Genomic DNA, 14,251 nt, shown 5'->3' on the forward strand with positions numbered 1-14,251 from the left:
GACATTTCCTTGCTAACTACTATATATATATGTATATATATAATTAAACTACTATATATATATGTATATATATAATTATCTATCTGTGTATGTCTGTGTGTATGTCAGTGAGGTCCTTCAGGTTCCGCTCACTGTTCACGTCTGTCCTAGAACTGATTTGTTTCTGTTACTTCTTTTTCTATCCTTCAGCAAAGACTAGGAATAATAAATACACACAGAATACTTCAATAGATGCACAAAATTTTTATTGGATCAGTTAAAAAAAAAAAAAAAAAAAAAAAAAATCTGAATCTGGAAAAATGTTCAATGTTATTTTCAGGTTGAGGAGTTTCAGTGTCCCAACTACAAGACAAAGCAGTGAGTGAATTTTATTAATAGAAATTAAAGACGTCAATGTAATCTTCTATTCTTACCTGCATTGCCCATTACAGTACGTTGCAGATGCAGTAAAGGAGCCATCTAGTGGTCCTGTTCACACATTGCAACCAGAACAAAAACATTTCAAAACAGAACAAACCAAACATTTCAAGGCTTCGCAGATCGTCAATATCTTATACAGTGAAACCACTTGGGCTCCATGCACACACGGGGATCCGGACCAGAAACTCCAGTCTGTAGGTCTTCTGGCTTTCCTGCTCCACACTTAGGCCTGAAACCTGGATTTCCTGCATCAGTGATCTATAATGGTAGGAGTCCCTGCATTGGTTATCTTTACTACTCGGCGTCCCTGCAACAGTGATCTATAATACTGGGAATCCCTGCCTCAGTGATGTATAATACAAGGAGTCCCTGCATCAGTGATCTATAATACAAGAAGTCCCTGCATCGGTGATGTATAATACAAGGAGTCCCTGCATCGGTGATGTATAATACAAGGAGTCCCTGCATCGGTGATCTATAATACAAGGAGTCCCTGCCTCACCGTGTCTGCACTGTATATAGAGTATAATAGAACCTCGGGGAGCCTGGGCCAGTAAGGAGCATTTATTTATTTAGGTCCGGGTTCCTCTATGTGCATGGGTCCTTTGAGATAAATTGCATTGAAAGATGTCATTCTGAGATTTAAAGGGAACCTGGTAGCCGGAGCTGTCACCCCAAACCAACCCCAGCCCTTTATAACGCAGCTGGAGTGTGTCAATATGACCCTCTCTTATGGCCTAATTCTATAGGAATCCAGAGTCTTCTGATGCAAACACAGAGCTGACAAAGCCGGGGAAGATACCCATACGGGGGAACACCACATGCACCAGGATTTCAGGACAGCTGATGTACCTGTGCTCACAGAAGTCAATGAAACCACAGCAGCCACGGAGTCAGCCTATCCCGACTCTCGGCTCCATTGACTTCATTAAACTAATTACCATATGAAATAAAACTTCACATATTACAGACGGGGGATCATTTTGACCCCTCCAGTTGCTTTATCTACTGGGGTTAGTTTGGGGTGTCAGTTCCTGCTCTCCGGTTCTCAGTGTGTTCTCCAGAAATTTAAATTTTTATTTTAAACATGTTTAAAGAATTTTTGGTGATTTTTTTTTTTTAAATTGTCCAAATTAAAGCACAGGGAGCCTTGTGGGGTAGGGGACTTGGCGGCTACCGTGCAGGCGCTCATCCCAAACAGCCACAGGGGTCACTTACTTTACAGGAATCCAATTTACCTATCAGTATATGTTCGGCCTGTGGGAGAAAACCGGAGTAGCCGGAGGAAACCCACACAAACATGGGGAGAACATACAAACTACAGGCAGATGTTGTCCTTGGTTAGATTGCCCGTGCACAGTGCTGCCCTCTATTGGGACTAGCAGGATCTGTGCATTTAAAAAACCTCACCAAATTCTTTAAAATTATATTCAATGCAATACTTGATTATTATTTTTTTTTTATTAAAATTCATTTTCTGACGACACATTCACCCCTTAAAGGGATCCTATTATTAAAATGACATTTATTTCTCAATAACACGTTGGAATAGTTTTAAGAAAGTCTATTCGTCTCCTGACTTTAGATGTCTTCTCCACGCCGCCGTTTGGTAGAAATCCCGGTTTTTGTCTGTAGGCAAATGAGTTATCTCGCAGCACTGAGGGCGGTCCTCAGCGCTCAAACAGCACTGGGGGTGTCCCCAATGCTGCGAGAGAACTCTCCAGCGCGGCCTCCATCTTCTTCAGGAACGGGTCTTCTTCACGTCTGGCTTCAAACTTCTAGGCCTCGGGCAGAGCCAACTGAGTATGCCCACGGCCACAAGAAAAATGGGCGCTTACACAGTAAGTGGCCATTTTCTTGCAGCCTGAGGGCATGTGCAGTCGGCTGTGCCCGAGTCCTAGAAGTCTGAACCCAGCTCCGGAAGAAGACCCATTCCTGAAGAAGATGGAGGCCGCGCTGGAGAGTTCTCTCGCAGCATTGGGGACACCCCCAGTGCTGTTTGAGTGCTAGGGCCCGCCCCCAGTGCTGCGAGAGAACTAACTTGCATACCAAGGAAAACCCGGATTTCTACCGAACGGCGGCGTGGAGAAGACATCTAAAGGTAGGAGACGGATAGCCTTTCTTAAGGCTATTCCTACAGGGTAGGCAGAAAAAATGTTGTCTTAATGATAGGATCCCTTTAAGGGGTCTTTCGTGAAATTGTCCAAGAACTGAAATTCTGGTCTGGTTAAAGGGGTGGTCTTTTGAGTCTTATAAAATACACGACTTTACAACTTAATCCGTTTGTGGATGGGACTGAGATTTCCTAAGTTCTTCGGTACAGACAGGAGTAGCAGCTCTGACATAAGAGGACGCAGTAGTTCAAGTATTACAGCAGTTATTACACAGAGAGGTCGGGGTTATTCTAATACAAAGCAGTCATCTACAAAATGTTAAGACCAGGCGCACACTGGTAAATTTTGAATTTTTTTTACACAATAAATCCATCCTGAATAGGAGTTTAAAGGGGAGATTTTTCAGTTTTTTTGGCAAGAGAAAGTTATTAAAAAAAAAAAAAAAAAAAAATATAAAACCTGCACTGTGTGAACAAAGCCTAGTGATCACACTACAAACCTGCATAAAAAGCGAAACGGTTAATGTCACGTCATCACGGGCCGCCAATAGCGAATGACCCTTCATGGCTATTTCAAGTCAGCGAGCACATTTCGGCTTGTGTGAGCGGCCCCTGTACCCGACCGATGGCTCGGGTAAGACGTAACCAGAACTATAAATGGTCTCCAGTCGTACGGTGTCCATATTGGATTTCTGCCCCCGATAAGGGGAGTGACACCCGCTCTAGCGATAATATCTACTTAATAAACATGGCTCCTGACTGGAGATCCAGCTCTACATAGTTTGGGTATTTTTTACAGTATAAAAACCTCAATTCTTTAGAATTAACACTAATTTACAGCGGGGTAACTACGGGGTACCAAAGTCTTATAGAATAATGTAGGTGGCTAGAGAGCTTTCGTTGGTGGGCGCGCACTGTACAAACGGTTGTCCCCTCCGATGGGTCTCCTTGTGCCGGTTTAGATCGGACTGGTGGGTGAAACATTTACCGCAGTCTGAGCAGTCAAACGGCTTCTCCCCCGAATGGGTTTTCACGTGACGATTAAGAGCCGAAGTCTGCCGAAAACATCTGCCGCATTCGGGGCACGGAAAGGGCCGTTCCCCGGTGTGAACCCTGATATGCCGAATGAGGCATCCGTTATACAGAAAGCCTTTCCCGCACTGAGGACAGACGTGTGGACGCTCCATCTTGTGCGCTCGTATGTGCCTGTCGCAAGAGGCCTTGGAATTGAACAACTTTTCGCATTCGGTGCACGGAAAAAGCACTTCCCCGGCGTGGAGCCGTAGGTGCATCTCGAAATTATTCTGCTTGGCGAAACCCTTGCCACACTCGGGACACTTGAGCGGTTTCTCCCGCAGGTGTGTTAGGTGGTGTCGATCCAGACTTGACTTGGTGTAATAGGATTTCCCGCACTCGGAGCAGATCCAGGAACTTCCTTCCTTGTGACTGTTCATGTGCGTCTCCAGATCGGACACCGAGGTAAAGCACATCGAGCACTCGGGGCAGACCTGGATCTTCTCTTCCAACTCTTCAATCAGGTCATCGTTGATGGCTATTTCGTCAGGGTGATGCGCCCCAAACTTGGAGCCGGCTGACGCCGGTTTGTTCTGAATCACCTTGTTCTCCTGAAACCCGGAGGCCTTGTGGGACGTCTGCTGAGGCGGAGACGAACCCTGAACCTTAATCACAGGGTCATGAGGTTCAACCTTAATGACAGGTTTCTTCTCAGCGGCCCCTAGGTTCTCTTCTATGACGTATGAGGATTTGTTTTCTCCCGTTGGAGAGTTTTGGTTGTTCACCTTCACGCTCTTCACGTACCACACACTGACCGGTCCAGTCTGATTTTGGGTACTTTTGGATTCTACCGGGGTGATGACGTCTTGGATGATCCAGTCTGCAAAAGAGAAAAATATAGTCAGGTATGAATAATTGTCTGAGACCTCTCAGAAGTGTCAGGCTGAGGTTCCTTGGACCCACCAGATACAATGATCCCGGGGGTCCTCCCTTGGAAACAGACCATAGTACCCTGCTCTCTAGTGGGACATCTACGGTCCCAAACAGGGCACATGGCACAAATCCAGACTGGCAGCAGTTGCCATAACAGACACGCAGGGACTGGGTATGTACATGCCTATAACACATGTTCAAACATTTAGACCCGTGCCCAGCTGAATTCTGCAAATCTCGAGTTTAGAGATCCCATGTACTTACAACAGGTGGACGCAGATCCTTATGACCATGCCATAGTAAATTTATGGCGTCAGTTTAAGCCAGCTGCCTGATCATTGGGATGTCTGCAAGGGATTTGCCTTAACTTAAACAGATGCCGACCTGCAGTAACCAGGAACAGCCACTGCCCGGAGGATGGCGCTGTCTGTTGCAGGCTCTGTACACTGTATAAGCTCTAGTGTTGAGGCTGCTATCAACTGATCAGTGGCAGTGCCAGGAGTTGGACCCCCACTGATCTGATATTGATAACCTCTTCTAAGCTCAGGTCATCCATATCTAAAAGCTGGAAGACCCAAAATTCCCCGAGACTTGAACTGGTTAATTCACAGCAGATTTGTTGCTGAATGCAGATGAGTCCCGGCACTGAATGAGGTCATCTCTGCAGCAGGTGCCTGGATCTCTGTGGAGACCGGCCCAGAAATGTCTGCAATGAATCAGCCTTGTGTAAAGATTAGGAATGTGACAAATCTGATGAGAAAGTCACATTATGGGGGATCCTTATAAATAGAGATTCTGTATCACAGGTCATTGGATTGTGGAGACGTCAGGCGCGCCTTTACTATGATGGAGGTCACGTATTGCGGCGCCCTTAACCGAGACAGTGGATGTGACATCGGCCGGGTCTGCGGTCCGCGCACTCTCTTAGTATGTAAATGTTTGTTCATCAGAGGCGTCTCCTGCGATTCCCCCTCACACACGTGACATGTATGTTATATGTATTATTGCACCTACGAACCTGCAGAGTTTTCATCTCCATTATGTGCCAGTTGTTTATTTCCACAATGCTCGTCTTCATCGTCATCATCATCGATATTGACTATAATGGTCGGCTTTAAAGACTCCGGTCCTGCAATGTAAAACATTTACCATAAATGTGAGGTCACGGCACAAAGCAGCTACCGATGTCTGAGTGCCGAGATTTAAATATATTCGGCCAAATGACCACCATGATGATAGAGTAGCATCCGTCCGCCATCACTGCAGCTCGGCGCTCCTTGAGGGTGCTTTAGTTATTTTCTCATACCCCTGTACATGGAAGATACATTTTCTTTGGAGGACTGAACTGCGCGATAGGCTTCATGTTTATCCAAATAGCAATGTAAAGAAGGCCAATTGTATACATGTCGGCTAAGCCTGGCCCATTGGAGATTCATCCATATACTAAGAAATGCATTTTATTCACATATTTTGATAGTTATTTGGTTTAGAGAATAAACGTGATGTGATCAGGGCCTTACATAAAACTAAAGCAAAATGTAGACTTCACAAACCTTGGGAGGAAAGCTTGGTCAGCGGCAAAGGATTCATCTCTGGTTTCGTTTCTTGCTTTATTGTTGTCGTCTTATCAGTCGTGGTATAAAAACCTGTATTAATAAATAGAACAGGAGAGTGAAGACACGTGCGGGGATATAGATCGGATATATAGTATATAAGGGGCGACTCGTCCTCACAGGGACGTCCAGGCAGGAGCTTCCTCGACAGAGGTAATACAAGGTGGACATGGTATATGGGGGGGGATATACAGAGGACATGACCAGAGTCTACTGACTCAATCCCCAAGAGGACACAGCAGAACAGGGGAGAGGACGATTTTTAAGCCTGTGGTGTCGGCAGATCGGAGTCGGTCCTTCATAAACAGCAGCCATAGACAGAGAGAAGTAGTAAAAGTCTCTAATTCTCAGCCGATCCTAGAATGAATGTCCTATCCCTTTAATTACAGACCCAGGATATAGCAAGTTCCTGGACAACCCCTTTAAGACCTCCCGTATAAACTAAACCTGCTCTATCACAAGTCACTATTACTTATAGTTCATTTTTTTCAAAAAGGCAGAAACGATCTTTACTATAATATTTTAAGGACTACAATCAGTATTCAGGTCCTGACACACGGCCATGTCATCGGCACTGAGACTAAGCATAGTCGGGTAACGCGGCTGTACATCTAACAAACCTTGTGAGGACGTCTTTCTGGGCGTCAGAGGAGTCAGCTCAGGTTTGGTTTCTTGCTTTATGGTCGTGTCAGAAACCATATAAACAGCTGTGTGACCAAGAGAAGGGAAAAGAAGAAGAGAAACGTCACGTTTACTTGTAACGGAAAGTGAGGAGCGGCCGTCCACGTGACAGTCAGTTTATACACTCAGGTGTTATCAGGGTCATCACCAGAGAATCCGCACCGAGGGTCTTACCCCCATCCCCCCCAGTATTGCAGGCAGTATACAGTAATGCAGATGGGCTTCATGTACAAACCTCGTGACGACATCTTTATATGCGGCATAGGGTCCGGCACGGGCTCGGGTTTCTGCTTTGTTGGTGTCGTATCAGGAATGACATAAACATCTGTGTAAGGAGAGAAAGAGAATGAACAATAAGAACGCGGAAAGATGAAAAATACTGGGGCAGATTTACCAGTAAAGTAACCTAATGCTGGCCATACACTTCAATTAGCCCCGGACCCAAAATCTGCTCGGCCGGCAGCGACGCCACTGACACTCTGACATGGGACTGCTTGGCTAAACATGAAGAGGGGAAAGGACCGGTGTCAGACACCAGAGATCAAAAGGATCGGGTCGCTCAGATCCAACTCCATGACCCCCATCTCCCCTCAGTTACAGACAGGCAGCCTTAAAATCCTATTATAGAGGTTCCCACTAGAGGATAAACCTAGTACTTCTTCCTTTAGGATTTTGGGGTACACCTCAGCTTCAATGTGCAGGAGCCTGAGGGTGAGACCTGTATTCTCCTGGACCTTTCACTGTGTACCAGACTGGTCGCCGCTCACCTGGAGATTTGCATTCATCATCTACCGGGATTGTTATGATGACGGATTTGCCTTCTTTGATGCTGGACTCCAGGTCTGGCTTTGTAATGGAAGAGGCTGTGAAGGACAGAGGAATAAATGACAATCATTGTGAGCAGAGTAGTGTTTACCTCGGCAGGCCCGGAGTGCCCCTTTACTAAATCTCCCCCAGAGCTTTCTCTACACGGCCAGGTAGTCACTGACCTACAGGCAGCTGCGTCTCCATAGGCTCCATTCTGTCTTCCTTGTACAACTCTTTACCTCGCTCGGTTCTTCAGGGTGATGTCAGGATTTCTATAGACACAGCCTGTTAATATCATAAACTGTCACGTTACATCACAGCGTATATTCATCACATGTCCCTCATGTGTGATCTACAGTCATGGCTAAAAGTTTTGAGAATGATACAAATATTAATTTTTACAAAGTCTACTGCTTCAGTTTTCCTAATGGCAATTTGCATATACTCCAGAATGTTATAAAGAGGGATCAGCTTAACAGCAATTACTTGCAAAGTCAATATTTGCCTAGAAAAGGAACTTTATCCCCCAAAACACATTTCAACATCATTGCAGCCCTGCCTTAAAAGGAACAGCTAACATCATTTCAGTGATTGCTCCAGTAACACAGGTGTGGGTGTTGATGAGGACAGGGCTGTAGATCAATCTGTCAAGATTAAGTAAGAATGACACCACTGGACACTGTATAAGGAGGCTGGTGCTTGGCATCATTGTTTCTCTTCTGTTAACCATGGTTATCTCTAAAGAAACACGTGCAGTCATCATTGCACTGCACAAAAATGGCCTAACAGGGAAGAGTATCGCAGCTAGAAAGATTGCACCTCAGTCAACAATCTATCACATCATCAAGAACTTCAAGGAGAGAGGTTTCATTGTTGGCAAAAAGGCTCCAGGGCGACAAGAAAGACCAGCAAGCGACAGAACCGTCTCTTAAAAGTGTTTCAGCTGCGGGATCGGGCTACCAGCAGTGCAGAGCTTGCTCAGGAATGGCAGCAGGCAGGTGTGAGTGCATTTGCACGCACTGTGAGGCGGAGACTCTTGGAGCAAGGCCTGGTCTCAAGGAGGGCAGCAAAGAAGCCGCTTCTCTCCAGAAAAAAACATCAGGGACAGACTGATATTCTGCAAAAGCTACAGGGAGTGGACTGCTGAGGACTGGGGTAAAGTCATTTTCTCTGATGAATCCCCTTTTCGATTGTTTGGGACATCTGGAAAACAGCTTATTGGGAGAAGACGAGGTGAGCGCTACCACCAGTCTTGTCTCATGCCAACTGTAAAGCATCCTGAAACCATTCATGTGTGGGGTTGCTTCTCAGCCAAGGGAATCGGCTCTCACAGTCTTGCCTAAAAACACAGCCATGAATAAAGAATAGGACCAGAATGTCCTCCAAGAGCAACTTCTCCCAACCGTCCAAGAGCAGTTTGGCCATCAACAATGCCTTTTCCAGCATGATGGAGCACCTTGCCATAAAGCAAAGGTGATAACTAAATGGCTCAGGGAACAAAACATAGAGGTTTTGGGTCCATGGCCTGGAAACTCCCCAGATCTTAATCCCATTGAGAACTTGTGGTCAATCATCAAGAGACGGGTGGACAAACAAAAACCTACAAATTCTGACAAAATGCAAGCATTGATTGTGCAAGAATGGACTGCTATCAGTCAGGATTTGGTCCAGAAGGTGATTGAGAGCATGCCAGGGAGAATTGCAGAGTCCTGAAGAAGAAGGGGCAACACTGCAAATATTGCAACGCTGCATTAACTCATTCTAACTGTCACTATAAGCTTTTATTACTCAGAATATGATTGCAATTCTATTTCTGTATGTGATAAAAACATCTAACAAACACACAGAAAAACCAGAGGGAGCAGATCATGTGACAAGAGAAGATTTGTGGCATTCTTAAAACGTTTGGCCATGACTGTATACGTACACAATGTAACCCATCCATCACATCTGTAACGATAATATCTTACCCGGTGGGCGCAAGGGTCTGGGGATTCTCCAACGATACGTCCCCTATATGGCGTATTCTGTTCCTCTTTTAAAAACCTCCATTCTGTTTTAGGAAAATAATAATCACACCGATCCTAAAAACTGAAGAGAAAACACCATTAAAACCCCATGAGAGATAGACAGACAGATCTACAAGACCTCCCACACCAGTAATACTGCAGGGGGGGGGGGGGGGGCCTATAACAGGACCTGTGGATAGGATAGGTCATTGGTGGGGTCGGACACCCGAGATCTCACAGATCTGGTGTGCTGGGGCTGTTCTTGGTATTGAAGCTCCGCTCCTAATCACTTGAATGAGACTGAACTGTAAATGACCATGTGAATAGAGCCCAGACGGAGAGCTCAACAGTTTTTTTGAAGGGCTCAGAACAAAGAGTCTATGGAGATATTCACATTGTGTTATGGCCCCTCAAAATGTAGGACATGTTCTACTGCTGTCAATTTCTCATCATCAATCACTGTGATAAATCTGGTGTAGTATCAGACTTCTGATCAGTGACTGTGATAAATCTGATGTAGTATCAGACCTCTGATCAGTGACTGTGATAAATCTGGTGTAGTATCAGACCTCTGATCAGTGACTGTGATTAATCTGGTGTAGTATCAGACTTCTGATCAGTGACTGTGATAAATCTGGTGTAGTATCAGACCTCTGATCAGTGACTGTGATAAATCTGGTGTAGTATCAGACCTCTGATCAGTGACTGTGATAAATCTGATGTAGTATCAGACCTCTGATCAGTGACTGTGATAAATCTGGTGTAGTATCAGACCTCTGATCAGTGACTGTGATAAATCTGGTGTAGTATCAGATTTCTGATCAGTGACTGTGATAAATCTGGTGTAGTATCAGACCTCTGATCAGTGACTGTGATAAATCTGGTGTAGTATCAGATTTCTGATCAGTGACTGTGATAAATCTGGTGTAGTATCAGACCTCTGATCAGTGACTGTGATAAATGTGGTGTAGTATCAGACCTCTGATCAGTGACTGTGATAAATCTGGTGTAGTATCAGACTTCTGATTAGTGACTGATTAATCTGGTGTAGTATCAGACTGTCAAAGCTTACACCATCTATTGGTACATCTGGGACACATTTCCTTGGGAGAGGTGGGGGTGGAGACACGGCAGATTTTGATGCCAAAGGCATCATTCGGACAGCAGGTATCCTGGGTCAGTATTTATAAGCAGTGTCCCTGATACAGCCCCCCCCCCACCCACACAGTCAGTGTCCCCGTTACAGGTCCCCCCACACAGTCAGTGTCCCCGTTACAGGTCCCCCCACACAGTCAGTGTCCCCGTTACAGGCCCCCCCACACAGTCAGTGTCCCCGTTACAGGCCCCCCCACACAGTCAGTGTCCCCGTTACAGGCCCCCCCACACAGTCAGTGTCCCCGTTACAGGCCCCCCCACACAGTCAGTGTCCCCGTTACAGGCCCCCCACACAGTCAGTGTCCCTGATACAGGCCCCTCACTCAGTAAGGGAATGCATTACAGGCCCCCCCATAGAGTAAGGGCCAGTAAACGTACCTTTCTGGGCCCATAACTGTATATGCATCTACATATCTATAAGTAAACGGGGCCCCTAATGTTAGGGCCCCCTATTAGCTGCTCCTATAGCAATAGATAAACCAGTGCAGATCTGTATGGTTTCCATGTTTTGCTTCTAGTCCTGGTTTTGGAGGAATCTCCGGGGATTTTCCAGGTGAGTATTGGGACTTCTCCATTCTATGACATTTCTTTCCTTACTTTTCCCAAATCCCGGAATCCCCCTTTTATTTTCCCTTTTCATTAATGACGTCGCGACTTCAGACCGGGCAACGCGGCTCAGCAGATACGTCATAAATCACCATCTAAACACGTCCACAAGGCCTCATTCACACCGCTGTACGTTGCTGCAGTTTCCTCCATTACACGGCCCGGTTACTATATGGCGGCGTCACGCCGATAACATTCTGGGATATATTTGGAGTATTTTCCATCTACCGCAGCTCACGTCTACCCTTCCATCCCCCATACAGGTTGTGAGCGGTTATTCCCGATACGGCGATCACATGACGCAGCATTGACCCCCACACTGTGCACGAGGCGGCTTCATGACATCGGGTCAGACTGTAGGTGTGAATAAGGCCTTAGATGGCGGCGCGCGTCCACGACCGCCCGGCGCCAGCACAACAGTGTGGGATATCCCATAAGTAAGTGCCCCCGTCTGAGGATCACAGCGCTGACAATGAAACATGGACCCCAATAAGACCCCAGCCCATAGAGCCGACCCCTGGGGGCCCCTGCAGTCACATGCACCAGCCCATGCCCTCCATAGCACAAATATAGACATCCCCTTTAAATATTGGCCACATGACCGCCCATGACGTCGCACAGATGACGCACAACACCAGAATCAGCCCAGACTCACCCTGCTTTACCGCACATGACATCAATGTGAACACACACCAAGCTACAATACCCGTGAGAGTCGCTCCAATACCTTCCGCTGCCACAAATAAGAAAAGGACGTGCAGGAAGAGCGCCCTCATTGGTCCGGAGCCGCGCAGACTTCTGGGAGTTGTAGTTTAGCGCGGTGAACACTGCGAGGAGTGAAAGGCGCCTCAGGACTACAATTCCCGTGAGGCCTTGCGGCGCTGCTCTCGTCATGTGACCTGAATGGACCAATAGACGGCGGGAGCTGGCGTCCTCTGCTCCCTGCTGAGCGCTGGAGAGTTCAGTGATGTGGAAAGTTCTCAGTTGATCTTTGTTGTGAGGCGAGCACGCTGAGGAGAAGTGCGGCCATCCGCAGGGAGGGGGCTGTGCACACAGTGCGGTGACTGAGAGCGGCACAATGATACTGCATGCAAAACGAGCAATGTGAACAGGGCTGTACTGTGTTTGTTAACCCCTTCCTGCCCCGGGCATTGTCTAATTTTAGTTTTTGACCCCCTTAACCAAACCCCATAAACTTTTAAAAATTTTCCCGCTCCCTCAGCCATAGGAGGCTCCCCCAAAAATTCAGAATGGGCCGGAAACAGAGAAAAACGCCGTTTCTTCCAGGCTTCATGTATTGTGCAGCCGTACCGCGGCAGAGATCACGCTAGAGTCCTGGATTCCACTTGGGGACCCCAAAAATGGGAACCTTATCTGCTTAAAAAGCAGTTACCTGCACGCCCCATAGACTATAATGGGGTCCCCCTGAAATCGGTGGAAAGATATCACGTATGATAAGCAGCGAACTGGCTGCCGTGAAGGAACGGCTCACGGGGTGTTGCGGATGTCACCCCGTGTGCCGCCGACCCCTTCATTCAGTGTATAGGAGCCACAGAAGCAAGGCCGCCTGGTCGTGTCACGGCAGTACCTTGTACGGTGCATTTACGGATTTACCACATTTGAGTGGATTTAGATGGCCGCCGATTCCTGTTGTCGGCCATATTGCGGTTGTATTGTAAGGCTGGGGCTACAACTCCAGCTGTACGATCAAAGATGGCCGGTCACCTTGCGACTCTTTCACTCATGTTAGTGACTCGAGGCACATTGTGACCCTCACAAAAAAAAATTGAGCAATGTTCAACTTTTTCGCAACTAGAGGTCGATGTTGCAATTCAAGAAAAGAGTGAAACGGGCGACCCGGTGATCTTTGGCTGCACAACAGGAGTTGCTATCAAAGTCGCCGTGTATCCCGAGCCTAAAGATTGTATTACAGTTGCCTAAATACGTCATCACCGGAGCGCAGGAGATGCCGCCATGTTTACAGGACAACCTTGGAGGGTTTTGTGCTGTCTGTGGCAAATACCAATAGGGGCTGATTGAGATCAAACAAGAGGCCCCCTGCCCTTCCACCCTCCCTTTGTTTTTACCCAGCAGGGGGTTGTGCTCTGCATTGGCTACAGCACCCAAAGCGATAAAAGCCCATTAGCACAAGATGGCAGTTGCTAGCCACAGCAGGGCTCCTGCATTACTCAGGGACAGCTGCTCCGCCTATGTCATCACCATGACGGATAAATCCAGGACGCCAAATACCTGGGACATGTCTACATACAAAAAAGGTCAAGGGTGCAGAATTATTAAAATGGTCTAAGAGCAAAACTTCATAAATTGGCCCTAATAGGGAGATAAGACTGTCATGGCTATCCCCTGAGCCGGAGGAGGTTGCCCCTTACTATTAACAAGGCACACAAATGACAATAAGACCAGGGCCGCGCGGTGACAAAAAGTCGTGCAACTGAAATGCGTCGAAATGCTTTGCTGCGACGTGCACGTCTGCAATTTAAAAAAAAAAAAAATACTTAAAAGATTGTAATTTACGGATTACACCTGCACAAATACATAGGAATATAAAATATACTGGACTGTGGGCCAAACTATAGCAAAGACGACAGCGATCGTACTCGCGCAAAACCATAGAGATGGGCCGCTTTTCTTGTTGCACGACTGTATTGCAGTTTTAAGTCACGTGAGCAATGCTGATGTGTAGCCCTAGAATAAATCTGGTGGGGCCGATGACCAAAAAGTTCCAAAAAGTCCACCCCCATAAGGGTATTTGCAGAGTTTCAGCAGGTATAATTGACATTGTGAGCATTCCTTAGGGCTTATTCACACAACGTCGGCAGTCTGCTATTGTAGCCATTGTATTAGCCGCCAGCACACGACCCCATAGACTGTAACACATC

General features: G+C 46.7%; 1 protein-coding gene across 3 annotated transcripts; it reads right to left on the bottom strand.

Moving 5' to 3' along the window:
• Positions 1-2,484: 2,484 nt before the first annotated feature.
• LOC142184442 (uncharacterized) lies at positions 2,485-12,097 on the bottom strand. 3 transcript variants are annotated; one of them, XM_075259312.1, is made up of 9 exons: positions 12,017-12,097; positions 9,552-9,672; positions 7,764-7,866; positions 7,542-7,637; positions 7,010-7,099; positions 6,714-6,800; positions 6,034-6,126; positions 5,499-5,609; positions 2,485-4,427 (listed from the first exon to the last, which is right to left on the bottom strand). In XM_075259312.1, the coding sequence occupies exons 3-9, from the start codon at positions 7,792-7,794 to the stop codon at positions 3,400-3,402; spliced, it is 1,536 nt and encodes a 511-aa protein (XP_075115413.1). In that variant the 5' UTR covers positions 7,795-7,866; positions 9,552-9,672; positions 12,017-12,097; the 3' UTR covers positions 2,485-3,399. The 3 variants fall into 3 exon arrangements, with proteins under 3 accessions (XP_075115413.1, XP_075115414.1, XP_075115415.1); XM_075259313.1 differs by having other exon boundaries at positions 12,007-12,097; XM_075259314.1 differs by having other exon boundaries at positions 12,045-12,083.
• Between the last annotated feature and the right edge of the window lie 2,154 nt (positions 12,098-14,251).

Source organism: Leptodactylus fuscus, chromosome 11, assembly GCF_031893055.1.
Source record: "Leptodactylus fuscus isolate aLepFus1 chromosome 11, aLepFus1.hap2, whole genome shotgun sequence".
In the NCBI taxonomy this organism is placed as follows: domain Eukaryota; kingdom Metazoa; phylum Chordata; class Amphibia; order Anura; family Leptodactylidae; genus Leptodactylus; species Leptodactylus fuscus.

Bases quoted from the DNA above. Each gene is read 5' to 3' on its own strand.
- LOC142184442 (XM_075259312.1), bottom strand. From the start codon at position 7,794: ATGGAGCCTATGGAGACGCAGCTGCCTGTAG. The intron at 7,638-7,763 runs GTCAGTGACTAC...TGTCCTTCACAG, and splicing joins GGAGACGCAGCTGCCTGTAG to CCTCTTCCATTACAAAGCCA. The intron at 5,610-6,033 runs GTTTGTGAAGTC...TTTACATTGCAG, and splicing joins GACCAAGCTTTCCTCCCAAG to GACCGGAGTCTTTAAAGCCG.